The sequence below is a fragment of the Phoca vitulina genome, unplaced genomic scaffold (assembly GCF_004348235.1).
Source record: "Phoca vitulina isolate PV1807 unplaced genomic scaffold, GSC_HSeal_1.0 scaffold2, whole genome shotgun sequence".
NCBI classification, from domain to species: domain Eukaryota; kingdom Metazoa; phylum Chordata; class Mammalia; order Carnivora; family Phocidae; genus Phoca; species Phoca vitulina.
In genome coordinates, this window is record NW_022589705.1 from 93,940,424 (window position 1) to 93,960,120 (window position 19,697).

At 54.0% G+C, this 19,697-nt stretch overlaps 1 protein-coding gene across 2 annotated transcripts in view; it reads left to right on the top strand.

The window, feature by feature from the left end:
- Positions 1 to 16,015, top strand: part of CTNNBIP1 (catenin beta interacting protein 1) — a 49,470-nt gene extending 33,455 nt beyond the window's left edge. For both annotated transcript variants that reach the window (XM_032393989.1, XM_032393997.1), the window contains one exon: positions 13,576 to 16,015. In XM_032393989.1, the coding sequence (XP_032249880.1) occupies positions 13,576 to 13,634 (59 nt within the window). In that variant the 3' untranslated portion in view covers positions 13,635 to 16,015. The remainder of the gene's footprint in view (positions 1 to 13,575) is intronic.
- Positions 16,016 to 19,697: the final 3,682 nt, after the last annotated feature.

Sequence of the window (19,697 nt, forward strand, 5' to 3'; positions counted from 1 at the left end):
CCACTCCTCCTGCTTGTGTTCCCTCTCTCTCTGTGTCTCTCTGTCAAATAAATAAATAAAATCTTTAAAAAAAAAACTAGGCTTGTATTTACATCATAAATTTGGGACAATACAGTATAAACATTTTAATATCCATTTTAATATCCACGTTTTACTTATGGTAATTTTATAGTATTTTCTTAAAGATTTTATTTATTTATTTGAGATAGTGAGCATGAAAGGGGGAGAGGGGCAGAAGGAGAAGGAGAAGCAGACTCCCCACTGAGCAGGGAGCCCGATGCAGGGCTTGAACCCAAGACCCTGGGATCATGACCTGAGCCAAAGGCAGACGCTTCACCGACTGAGCCACCCAGGCCCCCCAGTAATTTTATAGTATTTTAAAACAATTTTTTTTTCTTTTTTTTTAAGATTTTATTTATTTATTTGACAGAGAGAGAGAGAGCACAAGCAGGGGGAGCAGCGGAGGGAGAGGGAGAAGCAGGCTTCCCGTGGAGCAGGGAGCCCGATGCGGGGCTCGATCCTAGGACGCTGGGATCATGACCTGAGCCGAAGGCAGACGCTCAACCAACTGAGCCACCTAGGCAACCCTTAAAACAATTTTCAAGAAAACATTTTAGTGATTACATAACATGTGGCCACCTGGCTGTGCCGTAATTCGTTGACCAGTCCTTTCCCGTTGGACATTTCTTTTTTTTTTTTTTTTAAGATTTATTTATTTATTTATTTGTCAGAGAGAGAGAGAGAGAGAGAGCACAAGCAGGGGGAGCAGCAGAGGGAGAGGGAGAAGCAGGCTCCTCACTGAGCAGGTAGCCCGATGTGGGGCTTGATCCCAGGACCCCGGGATCATGACCTGAGCCGAAGGCAGACGCTTAACGACTGAGCCACCCAGGCGTCCCCCCGTTGAACATTTCGTTCTCGTTTTTGCTATTAATTACAGTAACAGCAAACACCTGTTGAGCTCCCCCTGTGTTGCCTGGCTTCCTTGTCCCGTAGCACACAGTGTGACCCGTGAGTCCCCGAGACCGTCCTGTGAAGCAGGTGCCGTCGCGGCCCCGCCTTGGAGAGGACAGGACGGGCCCGGAGAGGGTTAGGCCGGCACTAGGCCGCAGAATGTCAGGGCGGGCACCGGTGTGCCCAGCACCGAGCGCCCATCCTTGCACGTAGCTCTTCCTCATCATCATTTATTTTAAGGTGAATTCTCGGAGTGGCTTTAAGGTCATGTGTGCTTTTAAGCAGGACTGCGTTTTATCTGAGGAACAGGGGTGATTTAGGCAATTAATGTATTTCAGGAAGGTGCAGAAAACATTTGGAGTTTTTCGCTGCCTTTTAATCCTGGGCCCTTCACCCGAGGTGCCTTTGAATGTGCTGGTTCTTCGAGCGCTCTCTCCCGGCCCCCCCAGGACAAGGTGCCCGCAGAACTCTCGTCCTCGTGCAGTGCCATGGATAGGCTCTTGTCCAGGTGTCCCGGGGCACTAGTCTAGACGTGGCCCATTTTGTGAAGGAAGCTTCTGTCCCTTCCCCGCCCAGGGGCCTCCAGGACATCCTTGGTCTGCCGCCACCCCCCCTTCTTGGCCCTGGGAGCCACAGTGCTGGCACGCTGGCTGCTCAGGCCTCTTCCAGCCTCCGTCTGATCACACTCCTTCTCCAAGAGACTTTCCAGGGAAGGTCCCCAGGCTGGAGCCAGCTGGGCTGTCCCAGGGCTCTTCTGGCTTTCCCCCCTGGAAGCCAAAGCTGCTGCTCAGGGTATGCTGCCAGAGAGCCTAAAATAGGTCCTTTGGTCTCAGGGTTACCCTGGGAACCTTGTTAAAATAGTTGTGGTCACAGGCAAACCCGCAGGAAGCCAGCGACCCCGGGGGAGGGCCCACCACCACGCGGGCTTCACGGTTGACCAAGGGAGTGCCCTCCCCTGCTCATCCCCCCTTCGTGGCCCTCTCAGCGCCCCCGGCGAGGTCCTGGCACCGTGGGCCCTATTCCACAGCCAGCCTTCTTCCTGGAGTCCTCTCCCACGCCCTCCAGCTTCTCTTTCACTTCCTCCACGGAGCCCTCTCTGACTCCTTCCGGGGTCAGCCTGGGCCCCCCTCTCGCTCCGGAGCTCCCTGTGACCTTTCCTGCAGTGTTGCTGCTGTCATGTTGTCGGGAGCCCTTTGGGACCCAGGTCTGTGCTGTGTTCCCAGTGACACATGCAGCCCCTAGTCCAGATTCTGGCACAGAGCCGGAGTTTCCTGAATCCTTGTGCAGGCCAGGCCTCCAGCAGGCGAGTCCTGTAGGAATGGGGACCATCTGCTGGGGCTTCTGCGTCCTCTCTTCCCCCAGGTGGGGCTGCAAGGCTTCTCCCAGAGGCTCCCGGCGATGACAAACTCTGGACTGAAATGGCAGTCAGGCCTCGGGAGAATTCCAGTCTAGGGGACGGGAAGATGATTTTTTTTTTTTAACTTTAATCAACATTTAGATGAGAATTACCTGTAACCTACTACTAATAAAATTGAACCAAAAAGATCACATATACATTGAATCAGACTGAAAAGCCAATCAGAAGAATTGGGTATGTGATAACCCAGGTCACAAAGAAAAAAGCATCCCAAGACCGGGTTAGGGATATGCTGAAATGTAGGGCCAGTTGCCCCGTCCAGCCTCTGGTCCTGGCCTGGGAAGGGCTGCTTTGACCTTTCTTTACCCAGCCTAGTGGGTTCTAGTGCATAGAACTAGAACAGGGGCCTCAGAGGTCTCAAAGCCCCTCCCGCAACACGGCGTTGACCTCTCAACACCCCACCAAAGGCAGACCCCTGTCCTGGAGCGGAGCGTCGGGGGGCCGCTCAGTCCAGCATCCATGGGACAGTGTCGCTCCTTTTGGCCCATCAATCCATGTGCTGGGCGTGGTGCCAGGTGACAGCCCCCGCCCTCGAGCTGCCAGTCCAGCGGGGCAGACGGATACACGAACAAATGCACAGATTGAAATATGACTCATCCTGAGGGGAGGGAAGCCCACCCAGAATTGCCTGAGCCCTGATGGATGTGTGGGAATGTGTGTAGGGGGAAATTGGAGGAAGCCTCAGGAGCCTGCCCAGCGTGAGTGTTGGGTGTCTTTGTGTCCCCTTAAGAGACTGGTGGGGTAGTGGCCAGGTGGGTGGTGAGTGGCCGGAAAGGCACATGGGCTCTGGACAGAGTTCATCTTGAGGACTGCAAGGGGTCCCCACGGATCCGAAGGGGAGCGATGGCTAGGTCAGATTGTCATCCATTTAGGGCGAGCGCTGGGGAGAGGTCACAGAACAAAGGGTAAGGCAGGGAGATAGCTGGAAGGTCACAGTGACACCCACGTGTGAGGTGATGCAGATATTTTTCAGAGGCGGGACATTCAGGACCAAGGACCTGCAGGCAGCGTGAACAGGTGGGGGTGAGGTTCGAGACCCAGGGCCCAGTGGGAGCTGCTGCGGGAGGCAGGAAGGGGAGCTCTGAGTGGGAGGTGCCTGGGGCTGTCTGGTAGGGGCGGGAGCCAGGTCAGAGCTCAGGTGCAAGGTGGGAGCGGGTGCAGGAGTGTGGGCCAGGGGGAGGCGGGGAATCAAGGGAGGTCGTACAGGGAGAGCAGGCAGAGTGAGAGGAGGACGGAGCCTGGTGAGCACAGCACTGAGGGCAGCGGGGGACACAGTGCAGCTCTGGAAGGAGGGGAGGGGCAGCAGGGTCATTGTCAGGGTCCCCCAGGCTTGTCACGAAAGGGTCAGTGGCGACTTTCCTAAAACAGTTTCTGTGGAGCCCGGGCTGGGAGCCAGATTGCCGTGGGCCTGGGATCAGTGAGGAAATGGAAGTGGGAGGACAGAAGTCTCTTTCAGAATGCTGGTGGACAAGGGACATCAGCTCAGGGGTGGGGGTGGGGGCCAAGGGACAGTCTGCGGCATTGAGTTCTCGGCGTACGGGCCACAGACCACCACCCCTGAATCACTGAGGGTATTTGTTAAAAATGCAGACTCCTGGGCCCCACCCCAGCTCTGCTGAAGCAGAGTGCCTGCCAGGTGAGCCTGGGAATCTGCATTTGAAATAAGCCCCCCCAGGGTGATTCTGATGCCCACTAGAATTGAGAATATACCAGGGCTTTAGATGAAGACCTGGTCATTCCTGACCCCGTCCCACCCACTCCTCCTAGGTCCTGTCCCTTCTGCATACAGCCAAGCTCTCTGGTTTAGGAGAGCTTACATTTTCGGGGGGACCGAAGAATTTGAGGAAAACAAGTACCTCACCTGGGAAAACAAGCCCAGAGGTAGAGGGTGTGTGTATGTGTTGGGCTCAGCGGGGGTGTGGGAGGGTGTGAGGGTGGGCGGGCGTGAGGTGGGTTTGAGGGAGCTTGCCTGGGATTAGAGCAGAGCAGGTGTATTAGAACTCCCAAGTTGTGACGCCCCCCCCGGCCTCCCAGAAGCTGTATGATGCTTTCTGCTGCAGATGTCATCCTGGCTGGTCAGATGGGTGGGCTAGGTGGGATCCGTCACATTTCACAGATGAGAAAATGGAGGTAGGTGTGTGGGCCCGTTGCCCAGGTGGGCAGGGTCAGACCCAGGCCCAGGTGCTGGGGTGCCAGGGTCCACCTAGGAGGAGTGGGTGGGAGGGGTCAGGAATGACCAGGTCTTCATCTAAAGCCCTGGTATATTCTCAAAAATTCACTAAGCCCAGGGAGGCCCTCAGTGGCTGGTCAGGAGGCCCAGCGCCTCTGCTAGGAGCCCATCCCACGTCTGGTGCTGTGTGCTCACCTTCGGGCAGCCTGAGCGCCTGGTGATGTGGTTGTCAGTCTGGAGCCCAGTAGGCGCCACACAGCCTGGAGCCTGGTTTGGTTGCTGAGACCTTGGTGATCTGTGGCCGCTGTCCCCATGGCAACCAGCATCGTGCTGTCTCTAGGTAAAAGCCATCCCCTGGGAACTTGAGGCATCAGTGTTGAGATGTATAGAACCCCCGGGGCTCCTAGGCCGTGGCTGCTAAAAACAGCACGTGCCACCCAGCGGGTTTGTCTGGGAGGAGGCCTAGCCCAGGGTGGTACTGGAACCTCATCCCCATGGAAACTTTCCCCCTTGGAGGAGGTCCTGGGACCTGTTCTTCCAGAAGCCTTGCTGCCTGGCTCATCTCCCTGGAGCTGGTAGCTGAGCCACTGCAGTCTTGGGTAGCTAGGTAGCAGACCCTAGCTCATATCGACAGCAAGCTCCTGGGGCTCAGGAGGAAGGACTGCAACCGACAATCCTCGGTCAGAGAAGGGGCAGACCTGGGAGCTGGGAGTTGCCCTGGACACTTTGGAGCATGTGGCCATGTTTCCTCTCTAGCCCGTCAGCCGTGTGTGTGGAGGATGGCCGGGGCTTGGCAGGCCAGATGCCCGGGACTGTTTGGAAGCCCTTAGCCGAAGCAAGCTTCCTTGGTCATCTCTGGCTTCCAGCAGCCATGGGAATTTGAAACCTCTGAGGTTTCGGGGTTCCATTTCTGAGTTTTCCAGGCCCTAGTTGTTCACTCTCACGAGGAAGGTGTGAGGCCAGAGGTCAGGAGCTCCCTGGCCCTAGAACATGGGACTCTGGAGCAGTCCTAGGAAGCTCTGGCCAGCGAGGGGTGCAGGGGTTTCAGAGCCCGCCCCACGGGTGTGGGAGGCGGGGTCTGCACGAGCTCATGGCTCCAAGTTGGGTGATGGGGACACCCCCACCAGTGACTGATACTCCTGGGAGTCCCCCTTTATTTCAGTGACATCTATGCAGGGCTGTATCCTGGACCGTGGGGCCCAGGGGCCAGCCGCCTGTGGGAGCTGGACCAGGCTTTCCATACCATGGGACCGATTTCTAGGCAGGGTCTGCCCTAAGAGCTGTCTTCCCTCCCCATCCACCTTTGAGTGCTGGTTCTAAGGTGGCCTTTGCAGCATCCAGAGCTGGAAGAGCTCTCGGGGTCTGTTTGTCCCCCTGCAGCCAGGCGCTTTGGTGGAATGCAGGCAGGAACTGTGTGGTCGGCTCATCAAAGCTGCCTAGGAGGCCTTCCCCCCCCCATCCTCCCGTGCCTGCCTCTCGCTGGGCAGGGTCCCTCCTGGAGAGGGAGGGTGGGATCCGGAGCCGACCTCATCTGCCCCGAAGCTTGCGCTCCAGGGTCTGTGCATTTCTGAGACCAAGCTCTGCCTTTCCTGGAAAATCGTGAGGGGCTCCACTAGGATTTCTCCAGACGGGTTTGTGCCACAGGCCATGAGCACCCTGTGCACATCGGCCTCGGGGCTGCAGCTATCTCCTTGCTCCTCTTTCCTGTTCTTTGTCATCCATGATCACCGGGCTGGCTAGAAACAGACAGCTGATAGGAGAGTGTTCTGGCAATTCAGGAAACATGTTGAGGTGCTTGTGTATTAATGAAAAGACCTTTGAAAGACTTTATGTTAGAGCCTCAAAGAGCAAGAGGGATTCTCCAGACGCTGGGGGTTGTGTGTGTGCCCTGGGGCGTTCTCCATTCCATGCTGCCCCCTGTGCCCAGCCCCGTGCCCCAGCCCCCTGCACCCTGTAGGGAGCCACGCTCCTTGAGGGCCACGTGCAGGTGCCTCCGGGAGCCGGGGACACGGCTGAGGGCGGTGCCGGTGTTGGTGTGAGGAGCCTGTTCTGGGCTTTGGATGCTGCTGCTGTGAATTCATCCTGAGCTTGCAAACAGACCAGTGAGCCCATTGTCTGTCTCCCACCCCCGGCGGGGGGTCAGCTTCTCTTTTCTAAGCTCCTGCATAGTTGTCATTTTTCTCTGCCCAGTCACTTGACTGGACTCTGTTAAAGGGGCAAAGCTGGCATCGGGCGTGGGACGGGTGCCGTGCCCTGGTTCAGAGAGCTGTGTTCTCACCAGCGCCTTGGCCCTGTTTCCATGGCAGGTGAACCATGGGACTAGGGAGACATCTGGCAGAGCCCTAGGCCAGGGCGGGGAGTTGGGGGCTGGAGGCAGGGGTCTGGGCTCGGGGGTCCTCCCGGGATGGTGCTTTGGGCTCCATGTTGAGTTCTCTCCAACTATCCCAGAGCTGTTTTGGTGGTGGTCTTTAAATCCTGGGTCTTGGTTCCATTCCGATGGGGGCCGAGGGATGGGTCCAGTCTCTGCCGGGAAGCCTGAGACGCCACAGTGCCCTGGGTGACTGGAGCAGGTCAGCTATTGCCTTCTCCTGAGGAGAAATGACGGTGTGTGGTAGTGGTGAAGGCGCGGACTTCAGGGTCTAGGTCAGGGTCCTCCCTGTGCGTCTGACTCACCGAGTTGCTCCGAGTCTCTGAGCTTCAGGCTCCTCATCTATAAAATGAGGATTCATCCTGTGTCCCAGGAACTCTCTAGGTGCTTCGAACATGTGAGTGAACAAGATAAAGTCCCTGATTCCATGGAATGTGCTTTCCAATGGGGAATCAGATCACATCAATATATAACTGTAGGTCATGCTGAAGCAGGCTACAGCCCCCTGAGGGACTGACGCAGGGCGCTGTTTTAGAAGCTGTGTTCAGGGAGGGCCTGAAGAGCTCATTTTGCCCAGACTCTGGCATGAAGAGCAAGAGCTATGACATGAACTTGGGGAAGAGCACTGAGGCAAAGGAAACAGCAAGTGCAAAGGTCCTGAGGTACAAGTTACTTGTGCCTAAAGGACAGAGAGCCCAGGAGACCCATGGGGCTGGAGTGGAGTGAGGAGAGGGGTGTGTATAAAAGGTGAAGAGGCCGCCAGAGACCAGAGCATGTTGGGTCTTGCAGGCCAGGTATGGAGTTCGGAGTTTGCTTTGAGTGCAATGAGAAATCTTGCATTAAGAAGCCTTTGGAGAGTTTTGAGCAAAGCAGTGGCAGGGTCTGACTTATGTTTTTAAGAACTTTCTGACTCCTGTGTGGAGAATGGACAATCGGAGCCAGAGTGGAGAGATCCAGGAAATGGGGTACAGGAAGCTAGCGAGGGACAGTGGTAGCCTGGACTGGGTGGTGATAGGGGAAATAGTGATGTACTCAGGATATAGTTTAAAAGTAGAGCCCGGGGCCCCTGGGTGGCTCAGTCACCGGTAGTTGAGCACCTGACTCTTGATTTCGGCTCAAGTCGTGATCTTGGGGTTGTGGGATTAAGCTCCGTGTTGGGCTCTGCTGAGCACAGAGTCTGCTTAAGATTCTCTCTCTCTCCCTTTGCCCCTCCCGCCTCCCCCACCCCCTGCTTGTGCTCTCATTCGTGCTCTCTCTTTCCCATACATACATACATACATACAAAGTAGAACCAACATGAGGCACCTGGCTGGCTCAGTTGGAAGAGCATGCAACTCTTAATCTCAGGGTTGTGAGTATGAGCCCCACGTTGGGTGTAGAGATTACTAAAACAAAATAAAAACAAAAACACTTTAAAAAAAAAATAAGAGGGGCACCTGGGTGGCTCAGTCAATTGGGCGTCTGACTCTTGATTTTGGCTGGAGTTGTGGTCTCGGGGTTGTGAGATCGAGCCCTGCGTAGGCTCCGCACTAGGTGTGGAGCCTGCTTGAGATTCTCTCTCTCCTTCTCCCCCTCCCCGCTCTCTCTCTCTCTCTCTGTCTCTCTCTCTCAAAATAAAATCTTTAAAAAATAACAATAAAAGTAGAGCCAATAAGATCCGCTGGTGTGCTATATGCGGAGTGTGTGTGTGCGCGTGCGCTCTGACGCACGCGTGCGCACACAGGACGGGGGTGGGGGTGGGGAATCAGGAAGTACCCCCCACGCAGGGGTTTTGAGCAACTAGAGGATGGCTGAGGGTGGAGTGGGCTTGGGAGCCGCACCGTTTGGCATTCCACCAGCACCATATGAGGGTTCCAACTTCTCCACCTCCTCCCCAACTCCTGTCATTGTCACTTTCTGATTCCAGCCATCCTAGTGGGTGTGAAGTGGTGTCTCATTGTAGCTTTGATTTGCATTTCCATAGTGACTAATGATGTTGAGCATCTTTTTGTGTGTTTGTTGACCATTCTTATATCTTTGGAGAAATCTCTATTTAAGTTCTTTGCCCATTTTAAAAATTGAGTTGACTTTTTATTATTACCGAGTTGTGTTGTTTATATATTCTAGGTACTGCTCCCTTACCAGATATATGACTTATACATCTTATATACAGATATATTGTAATTTATTTTAATTTTGTTTTTTTAAAGCTTTTCTTTTTTTTTTTTTTTAAGTTTATTTATTTAAGTAATCTCTAAACCCAACGTGGGGCTCGAACTCACCACCCTGAGATCAAGAGTCACATGCTCTTCCGACTGAGCCAGCCAGGTGCCCCCCACCTTTTCACTTTTTTGGTAGTATCCTTTGAAGCATAAATGTTTTTAGGTTCGAGAAAGCCCAGTTTATTGATTTTTTCCTTTATCACTTATGCTTAGGGTGTCATATCTGAGAAATCATTTCCTAACCCAAGGTCATGAAGATTTACTCCTGTGTTTTCTTGTAAGAGTTTTATAATCTTAGCACTTATATGTAGGTCGTTGGTGCATTTTGAGTTAATTTCTGTATACGGTGCAAGGTAAGGGTCCAACTTCGTCCTTGATATGTGAATATCCAGTTGTCCCAGAACCATCTGTTCACTTCTTTCCCGCCCAATTGTCTTGATACCCTTCTCAAAACTTAACTGACCCTAAGTGGGAGGGTTTATTTCTGAACTCTTTGTTCTGTTCCATCATCCTACATGTCACTCCTTACGCCAGTCCCACCACATCTTGTTTGCTGTAGCTTTGTAGTAGATGTAAAATCCCCAAAGTGTGGGTCCAACTTTGTTCTTCTTTCTCAAGATGATTTTGGCTGTTCTGGATCCTTTGCATTTCCCTACGAATTTTAGGAGCGGCTTGTCAATTTCTGCGAAAAAGGCAGCAGGGATTTTGATAGGAGTTGTGTCGAATTTCTTCCTATGATGTTTTTGAACAGTGATGTTTTGTACTTTTCCAAGTATAAATTCCATACTTCATTTGTTAAATTTATTCCTAAGTGTTTTATTATTTTTTATGCTATTGCAAATGAAATTGTTTCCTTCATTTCATTTGCAGATATTCATCGCTAATGTATAGAAATACCAATGGTGTTTGTTTATTGATCTGGTATCCTGCAACTTTATTTGTTCTAATAGTTTTTTAGTGGATTCCTTAGGATTTTCTGTATACAAGGTCCATGTCATCTGCAAATAGAGTTTTACTTCTTCCCCTTTCTAATTTGGATGCCTTTTATTTCTTTTTCTTGCCCAATTGCCCTGAATTGAACTTTCAACACAACGTTGAATAGAAATGGCAGGAGTGGACATCCTTTTCTTCTTCCTAATCTTGAATGGGGAGAGCTTCCAGTCTTTCACCATTAAGTATGATAACAGCTGTGGGTTTTTAGTAAATGCTCTTTATCAGATTGAGGAAGCTCCCTTCCATTACTAGTGTGTTGAGCGTGTTTCCATGAAGGGGTGTTGAATTTTGTCAGATGTGTATTCTGTGCCTGTTCCGACAATTGTATGGTTTTTGTCTCTTTTTTCAGGTGTTAAAACACCCTTGCATTTCTGGGATAAATCTCACTTGTTCAGAGTATGGAATCCTATTTGTATATTGCTGTATTGTTTGCTAGTACTTTGTTGAGTATTTTTGCATATCACAGGTATTGTGAATATCTGTATTCGTAAGAGAGACGGGTGTGTGTTCTCTTTTCTCACGATGCCTTCGCCTGGTTTTGGCCATCTTTGTCTTTCGGTATGTCAGAGAGTGTTGAACAGGAGAGGCTGCTCAGCTTCTCCCCTCCCGTGCTCACCTGCGTCACGTGGGGAGGGATGGCCGGAAGCTCTGAGCCCAAGTCCAGACAGTGCCAGCAGAGCTGACAATGGGATGGACACAGCCTCATGTGTAAAATGGTAGGAAACTAGCCGACAGCCTGGAGGCGTGGGCTGGGCCTTCCTGTTCTGAGCTTTGTGATTGCCAGCAGGGAGAGCACCCAAGGGATCTGCCACATACTGGACTTTAAGGGAGCAGGAGGGACCGGGGGGACCAACCTGAGGCCCCCAGCTCTAAAGCTCTAAGAGCTCAATTTACAACAGCTAACTGAGCAGCGCACCCTCCCTGTTAGGCTGCTGGCCCAAATTTCATGGAGAAGAGGAGAGAGAAAAGCAACATCCTTGCCTAGAGGCCTGCACGTTCCCGGTCAGGCCCTTGTGGAATGACGAGTGCAGGCCAGCCGATGATAAGGACAGATCAGACAATGCTCTTGCAGGGCCTGTCCCCTCTTGGTGAGGCCTGGGAAAAACAGCAAGTCCTTTGGGAACGGAACAGGGCACAGGATGGGCAGCAGCTCTGTGGGCCCTTTCCGCACCCGGCTCCCGCAGCAGAGTGGGAGGCTCTAAAAATGGAAGCTGCCGATTTCCCCACCCCAGCCGGGGCCGGGAGACCAGCCGGCACCGTGGCACCAGTGGGACTCTGGCAAATCTGTTTCAGGTGTCTTGCTACCCTGTGTGACCTTGAGGAGGTCACTTCCTTCCCCAACTCAGAGCGTCACCCCGGTACACATGCCGGGCAGGCCGCGGTGTCGGGAGTCCTAGCCCCTGGTCTGTTCCCTCTGCAGACTCACCATTCCCTCCTAGGGTAGCCAACGCTATTTCTGTGCCTGCAGCTCAGTAGAGAGGCCTCAGGTCCCTGCGAGAGAGCCCACGAGGCAGGCAAGGAAAGAAGCAGGTGGGCTGCCACCACTCGTGGCTGACCGCTCCCCTTCCCCAGCCCCCGCCGGCCCCTGTGGAGTAGCGAGCTGGGCAGGCGGCGCGCCCGGGAAGAGCCAGCGTCTGGTAGGTAACCAGCCCAGCTGCTCTGCAGCCTATGATGTCATCTTGGATTCTGTGGTTGCTAGGAAAATTCTGCCTGCAGTGATATTTCATGGTCCTAGGACCGAGGCGAGAACAGAATGTTCCCAAGAAGACAAGGGGAAGGATTTGTAGGACTTCCCAAGCAAAGGAGCCCCCATCCCAAGAAGCAGATAATTGGAGCTTCTTGCTAGATGCTTATTCCCCTTTTCAGGAATGGAAGTTGTGCTGGTAACAGCAGAACCCCCTCAAGGCAGATTGGGGTGCCCGTGGGGGGCTGGTTCCCTTGGCAGGACCTTGGTGCGCTGGTGGCCAGAGTGAAGGCCCATCTCTGTGACGTTGCGTCCTTGTGGGTGAGCCCCCCTCCTGCAGCACTCACAGCTGGGTGCCTCTGCCGGCCCTGGTGTGTGGTGGGACAGTTAGGAAGGAGGAGGGGGGCTCCTCTGTGGTGTGGAGGACGCCAGCCAACACCGTGGCTGAAACTCGGCCATGCACCACGCACACCGGCCCCCTCTTCTGTGGCCTTTCCTGTGTCTGCCCTTCCCATCCTCCCCTCCTGGGGAAAAGCCCTCCAATGGTCTGGGAGAGAAGTATGTCCCAAAGGCCCTGGCCGCTGATTCTTGTTCAGGGTGTGGTGAAGAACCATCCGTTAGAAAAGGGGGAGGGGCGCCTGGCTGGCTCAGTCGGTAGAGTGTGCGACTCTTGATCTCAGGGTTGTGAGTTTGAGCCCCACATTGGGGGTAGAGATGACTTAAAAATGAAAATAAAAAATTCTTAAAAAACAAATACTATGGAAAGAAAGAAAGAGAGAAAGAGAAAAAGGGGAGAAAACAGTAGGCCCCAGGGAGGGCCAGGGCCCAGGAGGGGGGCGGGACCTGCTGGTCAGCTCGCCTTGCCCTGCAGCCTCTTCCTGCTCGAGCAGCCTTGGGTGGCTGAGCTGCTTCGGGTGGCTGCGACAGGTCAGTATTTTGAGCTCTTTCCCTCCTCCCTCTTGCCTTTTCTGGCTGCATGTCAGAGCCTGTCTTATGGAAAACAAGACAAAGGAAGTGATTTCATGAGCGCCTGGACCAGAATCTCAAATCCATGATTAAAAATAACAATAATAAAGATTCTGGCCATTATCTATCTCTGTAGGAGGCAGGCCGACTGCATGCTGGAAATGGGCTCGGCTGTGCTCCTCTGAGCAGGTGCTGGATTTGGGCAAAGAGGGATGGCTATTAGAAGTCCTAATGAGGGGCACCTGGGTGGCTCAGTCGTTAAGCGTCTGCCTTCAGCTCAGGTCATGATCTCAGGGTCCTGGGATCGAGCCCCGCATCGGGCTCCCTGCTCGGCGGGAAGCCTGCTTCTCCCTCTCCCCCTCCCCCTGCTTGTGTTCCCTCTCTCACTGTCTCTCTCTGTCAAATAAATAAATAAAATCTTTAAAAAAAAAAGTCCTAATGAGCAAGAACCTCCAAAGGGATCAAGACACGAGCCTTGAGAAGAAAGACGGAGGTTCCCAGCGCCCCTGGCTTTGGTGACCTTGGAGCAAGGGATGTGAGCAGAGCCCTGCGCTAGGACAGCAGCCCTGGGTTCTTGTCATGCAGCCCTGCAGTGCCTTAGCCTTAAGCAAGTCTCGGATCCTCACCCCTACGGCCCCCCTGCCACCCTACGGCAGGGTTGCTGGCATGTCCCCTGGCCAGGCTGTCAAGAAGGCCTAGAGAGGAGGTGGGCTGCCCTAGAAGCACTGGGTACTGGGGAGGAGCGCACTAGGCGGACCAACGCTGCACCGGGCCCCAGCCGCCTTGCGTTGTCCCGTCCAACGGTTCTTTCCCCCTGGTCTGCAGGTGCCGAGGATGTGGTGATGGCATTTTCCAGGTCGGAGACGGAGGACCGGAGGCAGTAGCGGTGAACCCCTTGGAACACCCTGGAAGCTGGCAAGGGCCAAGAGATCTGTGAGGACCTCGGCCAGCTGAGTGGCAGCAGATCACTCTCCCGATTCCCCCGCCCCTACACCCCCACCCCACCCCACCCCACCGTCACTCAGCAGGGCTGGCCTGGAGGGAGCCACCGGTGGTGCAGTTACAATTGGCTTAAGGGGACGGACTCATGATTGGCTGCAGAAAGAAACCCTTTTATTTTTAAATCTTGACCAACAGAAACCTTTTATTTTTATTTCTGACTTTTTTTTTTTTTTTTTTTTAATTTGCGCCTCGGTATATGGCTTCCCAGGAAGCTCTCCGAGATCTGGTGCTTTATTTAGGTCACTTTTTAGGAATGTGAAGAGGCCCGATTGGCTGCTTAAACTGGAAGAGGATTTTGATTGGCCGGCTAGTGGGAAACGGTTTTTTTCTTTGATTGGCTGCAGGTGTTCTGCTGATAGCAACAGCTTCTCTCTTTTGAATGCTGAAAACAGGGTTCGGGACATTGGTTGTTATATTTGACTTGAAAAGAAAAAAAAAAAGAAAGAAATCAAGTGCGCTTTGCAATATTTATTACACAAAGAGCTTGCTGCTGCTTTTCCATGTTTTGTTTGTGTTTGCATTTGATTGGTTTTTGATACGTGTGTTTGGGTTCTCATTGGCTCGTCCAGGACTCCCGTTGCCATGGGCTTTCCCCCCCACTCTGCCGCGCGCAGTCCCTCTCCAGCCGGGGACCCACCTGGAGAGTGCATTTGCTTTAATGACCACACCTGGCTTCCCCAGTGGGGGGACCCCCAAGACCTCATGCAGGGTCTACAGCTGGAAAGCGGAGCCCCCAAAGAGGTTTGTGCCGTCCAGAACTCGCAGACCGCAGCTTAGAGGTGACCATTAGGCAGGATTTATGTGCATCACTTCCATGCATTGGCAACCAGCCAGCTCCCCCGGGGGGTGGGGGTCGGGGGGGAGGATGGAATTGCTGGGCCTCTCCAGCCTGCCCATGCCGAGCACAGGAGCATCGCACTGGGCGGCTCTGTCTTTTCAGCCCTTCCCTCCAGATCTACTTCCTGAGGCCTCATCTGGGGCTCCTCCTGCAAAGGGCAGGAGCTGCTCCTGGCTGTGAGACCCCACAGTGGAGCAGAGCTCTCTGCCTAGGAGCCCGGAACCCTCACAAAGCTTGGCTCACAAGGCCCGGGAGGCCTTTGGCTCTAAACCCCCAGCCCCGACCTCCGCCAGCCAGGCTCCCAAGGTGCCTGCCGCTGGGCAGTAGGCCCTGGCCAGCACTCGGAGTTCTCGGATCCCAGGCCTGCGCCCCTCACTGCACCGCCTTCAGAGGGGTCTCTCTCCATGTCAGCCTGGAATGGACGGAGTCATTATTTATGAAGTGCCATCTGAGACAGCTGGCTGGGCCTTCGCTGAGCAGGTCCCACCAGGCTGGCCCTCAACTCAGGTCCCTGGAAACACATTGCCGAGCAGCCGTATGTGAAGGGCTAGAAGAACCCCGGGTCTCTTCCACCTGTTCCTCCCCCTTCCCTTGGGGGTAGTCCTCCCCCTGCCCTTCTCCCTGTGTCTCTCACCAGAGTGGAACCCGGGGGGTGGGGAGGTGGAGAAAAATGTAGGCCTCAGGGATGGGGAGCCTCCGCGCTCCTCCTGAGATAGTCAATGGCTGAGGCCCTCTTTTTGCCCCAGGTATCCAGAGCCAGGGGAAGGCTCTCGGAGCCAAATTTCCCCCTTCTCAGGGCTGGGGCTCCATGGATCACGGGAGCTGCCCTGGGACCATGTGGGCGGTTCATGCTGTGCTCTGAGCATCGTCTGGGCCTTTGCCCCAGAAGGACTTGTGTATCACAGCGTAGATGGCCCTGACCTCCTCCACACACGGGCCCCTGGCCCTGCTTAGCTGACCTGCTTAGGTTACCCTGCAGACTGTTGATCCCCCAGGAACGAGGACCGTGGGGCTCCAGCAGGGGCCTGAGAGCATCTTCTTCCCGGAGAGGTGGTGCGTGTGTGCGCTCACACACACACTCCCAGTCCCGAGTCCTGCAGCTCCAGTTGAGCCCCTGGGGAAAAATGAGCTTTTCCCCAGCCCCCTTCCCCCAGGTTATGACATCTGTCACCAGGTGCCAATGCCATGTTGCCATTTGCCCTCTCTTTGTACCTGTAGCTCCCACAAAGGGTCCATGTCCTGGCCAATGGTGTGTTCTCTGCCCCGGCCTGCCCTTGTCAAGGTCACTGGTGTCCCTGTTGTAACAGCAATGACCCCGACTGTCTTGTCTGAACGGGAGAGGTGAAGGTGTTGCTGTGGCTCCATATTTCGACTAAAAATATATCTGTTGGAGAAAAAAAATTAACAATAAAGATTTTTAATAGCTTGGTGCGTGAGCTGAGTTATCTTCCTCAGAGTTGGGTGCACTCACTGATTGCCCGTGTCTCATGGGCTGTGCTGCGGGGCCCTCTCTCCTCAAGGAGGCACCACAAGGAGGGTCAGAAACACCACATTTGCTGGTTTAATTGTCTGCGACCTGGAGTGGAGCTTGGGCTTTGGAAGGATTCCGAGATTTACCTAGTGCAGCTGACAGGTCCATAGAAGGCTGAGCCCCCTTTTTGACCTGGAGGTTCTAAATATCATCCTAGATGGGACTGAGGTCAGTGGTCTTCAGAGGTGACCTCGCCCCTCCATGCTCCTGAGCGGACACGAGCACCCTGAGAGATGCTTCCTTCCACCCAGACACCCGGCATCCCGTGTGATGGCCGTGGTCTTGGGCTGCTCGTAACAAAAGTCCAAATAAAATATCCGGTCCTTCCATCATCCCAGAAGTGGGAGATTTATTGGTGTTCAGCTGTATATTCAAGTTTAGAAGCTGAAATCATTTCTCCTTTAGGAATTTTTGCTTTGGAAGCATTTTCTAGAATCTTTCATTTCTACCCTTCATCATCCCATTTTAGGTCTTTTTTTTTTTTTTTTTTTTTTTGCTGCTTACATGGACTCACTGCTTCTATTTCCTTTTCAAAGGGTTTCACTGGGTGCTAAACACTGTGGGGTTCATAGAATACGAGGACGGATAGCACAATCGACATCATTCACTCTTAGTGTGGGGAGAGATGTTGGAGGTTGCCTAGCAGCCCACGCAGTGGCCAGATGTGTGCGTCACCTCTGAAATAGCTCTAAAAAAGGCTTATCCAGCCTTTGCTTGAATCCGCTCTAGGATGGGGCACTCACTACCTCACAAAACAGCCCATTTGACCTTCAGGTAACTTACATTCATCTTTACATTGAGTTGGCCTGCCTTTCTCTGTAACTTCCCTTTCCAGGAAGGACTTTATGGTTCTTGAGAAACAGACAAAAAAAGATAGTTATGTCAGCCAAACATCACAGAGACGCATCAAGGGCTCACATTAGGTAAATTATTTGTGTTCTGAGTTGCACTGTCGGGGAGTTAACCTCGCAGCCAATCTGCTCTTCTGAGCTGAGCCGCGGAGCAGAGGGAGGGGCTGGCTGGCTCTGGCGCCCACTGCCCAGCTCCCAGCAGCGAGCCTGGAACTGGAGCCCGGAGGGAGTGAGGCAGGCATCCTGCGGGGGGGGGGGGGGGGGGGGGGGGGGGGGGGGTTGCCTAACTAATGGGAATTAGGCCACCAAGAAAGAGGACTTGGGACACCTCAGCAGGCCAAGGAAAAACACTGGGGGCAGCACTGAGTCTTTGAGGGTCCCTCAGCCCGCACAGCAGGCAACCTTCTGGGTTCATCTTCCTGGGTACAGGTGCATGCAGCCAGGATTGACAACAACAGGTGGCCCTGGGACTGCTGAGGCCTGAGGCCAGCTGGGGGCCAGGCTGAGTCTGGGGGAGGCCAGGGATGGGCTGAGAAGGGAGGCAGGGCACCCTGCCTTTTGTTGGTGTTTCCCAGCCCTGGGGGAGGGTGGTTGAGAATGAAGGGCTGCTTTGCCTGTCCCTGCAGGTGCCTAGCAGCTGGGAGAATCCAGGCTGCTCCACCCTTTGAACGGGACCCTTTGTAGCAGGGAAACCAATCCCTCCACGGCACCTGGTTCGGTGGTGGGGGCAGGAACCAGCTTCCAGGGCCGGGAGCTCGGGGTTGGGGGGCCCGGGGACCCCACCACTACCCACCTGCCCCGCCTGCCCGGGGCACTCTCTCAATTTGCCTGTTGCCCATGGCACCCACCCCTTTCCCAGAAGATGAAATAGTCCCAGACTGACCTGAGGCCATGTTTAGAAAACGCTTCTCTGTCCAATGAAGGAACTGACTTTTCTTGGGCAATAACTGGGCATTTAGGAGATTTGAGGGGGAGGGGGCTTGGGGGTGACCATGGCTGCCAGTCCTAATTTAAAGAAAGGCCTCCTCAAAGAATAAGGGCGGTGAAATGCTTGTTGAGTATCAGCCAGTGCTTTGCCTTCACTTTCCTCCTTGCCCTTGGAACTGCTCCCTCACGGATGGTTTCCCAGAGGGTCCTGCCAGTCCTGCTGGGCAAGCAGGCCAGGGGAGCTGCTGACGGGAGCCGAGCCACACCCCGCCCGGGCCTCTTCCCGAGTCCCCAGGGAAGGAGCAGAGTGTGCAACAGGTGGCCTCCCTGTTTGCACACCTGTGGGGGCCCCGCCCCACATACACAGCCCCGGGAGGTGACTTCAGACCTAAGACCTCTGAGAGTTTCCACCTCCTTGGCCTTTGGCCTTGGCCCTTGAAGGAGGTGGGTTTTCACAAACATCTTTTATGCAGGTAACTACCTTGTCCCCGTCTTTTTTTTTTTTAAGATTTTATTTATTTATTCATAAGAGACAGAGAGAGAGAGAGAGAGGCGGAGGGAGAAGCAGGTCCCCGCTGAGCAGGGAGCCCGATGCAGGACTCGATCCCAGGACCCTGGGACCATGACCTGAGCCAAAGGCAGACGCTTAACCCTCTGAGCCACCCAGGCGCCCCCTTGTCCCCGTCTTAATAGCACGAGGGGTGTGTGTCGGGTGCCACCCATGTGCAGGGGCGCTGTGTATACGCCATCTTCAGTCGTGGGTGAGGTAAGGATGGCATTATCCCCATTTTACAGATGAGGGAGTGGGGGGTTACATAGTTTGCTAACGATCATCGTGCTCCAGTCAGAACTTGGACCCAGGTTGTCTGAGCCCAGACTCCATGCTTGTAGCCACTACTTTGATGGGGGTGGGGGTGGGGGAGAGCAAACCCTAAATCCCCGGGTTGCCCAGTGCCCTCTCTGTGACCCCAGGACCAATCTGGGGTTTGCCCTTGTTCTCTAAGTCCCGCTGTGTCCAGCTATGGTAGGTTGTTAAATATTTGTCGGGTGCTGGCTCCTCAGGCCAGCCCTTACCTCTGGGGTGAAGCCTCTGCCTTTCCAGCCTGGGTGTGAAGCTGGCCCCCCACCACCTCACGGTGCCCCAGCGGCTGCCGGGAGCCGGCCATCGAAACTCCTGCTCTTCACCTTAAACCCACTCTGATGCCTCACGTGGGGACCCAGCAGTTCTCCAGGCTAAGCTGGTTTTTCTAGAATAGTTTCCTCTTCTATTCTCCCTGCCTCTTCCTGTTCACAGCCCTGGCCAGAACTGACAGTCCAGCCTCAAAGCACACCTGTCCCCACGTAAGTCAGTGAAAGAGCTCAGAATTGGGGGGCTGCAGGCTAGGCTAGGAGCCCTGCCTCCCTGCTGTGACCTCTGTACTCTTGGGCAGGTCTCGGCCTTAATTTTCTCATCTGTACAATGGGAATAATAATAAAGTCCATTGTACCTTTGACAGATTCTACACAAAAAAATGCTTTGAATCCAATAAAGCCCTAGATAAACACAGTTGTCTCTTGACCTGGTTTATACTGTTTAGTCCCACAGTATAAATCTTTATGTCCACGCAGGTGAGGGCTGGGGAGACAGTGAGACCTCTGGAGGCCGGCTGGTGGGACTGAGAACTGGCCCTGCCCCTAGGCAGCTGCGTGACTTGGGGCAAATTATCCAACTTATTGGAAAAATGGGAACGAGAGCATCTATCCCATAAGGCTGTTGCTGAGAATTATGATATAATGCAAATGACCAGTTTAGCAGAGA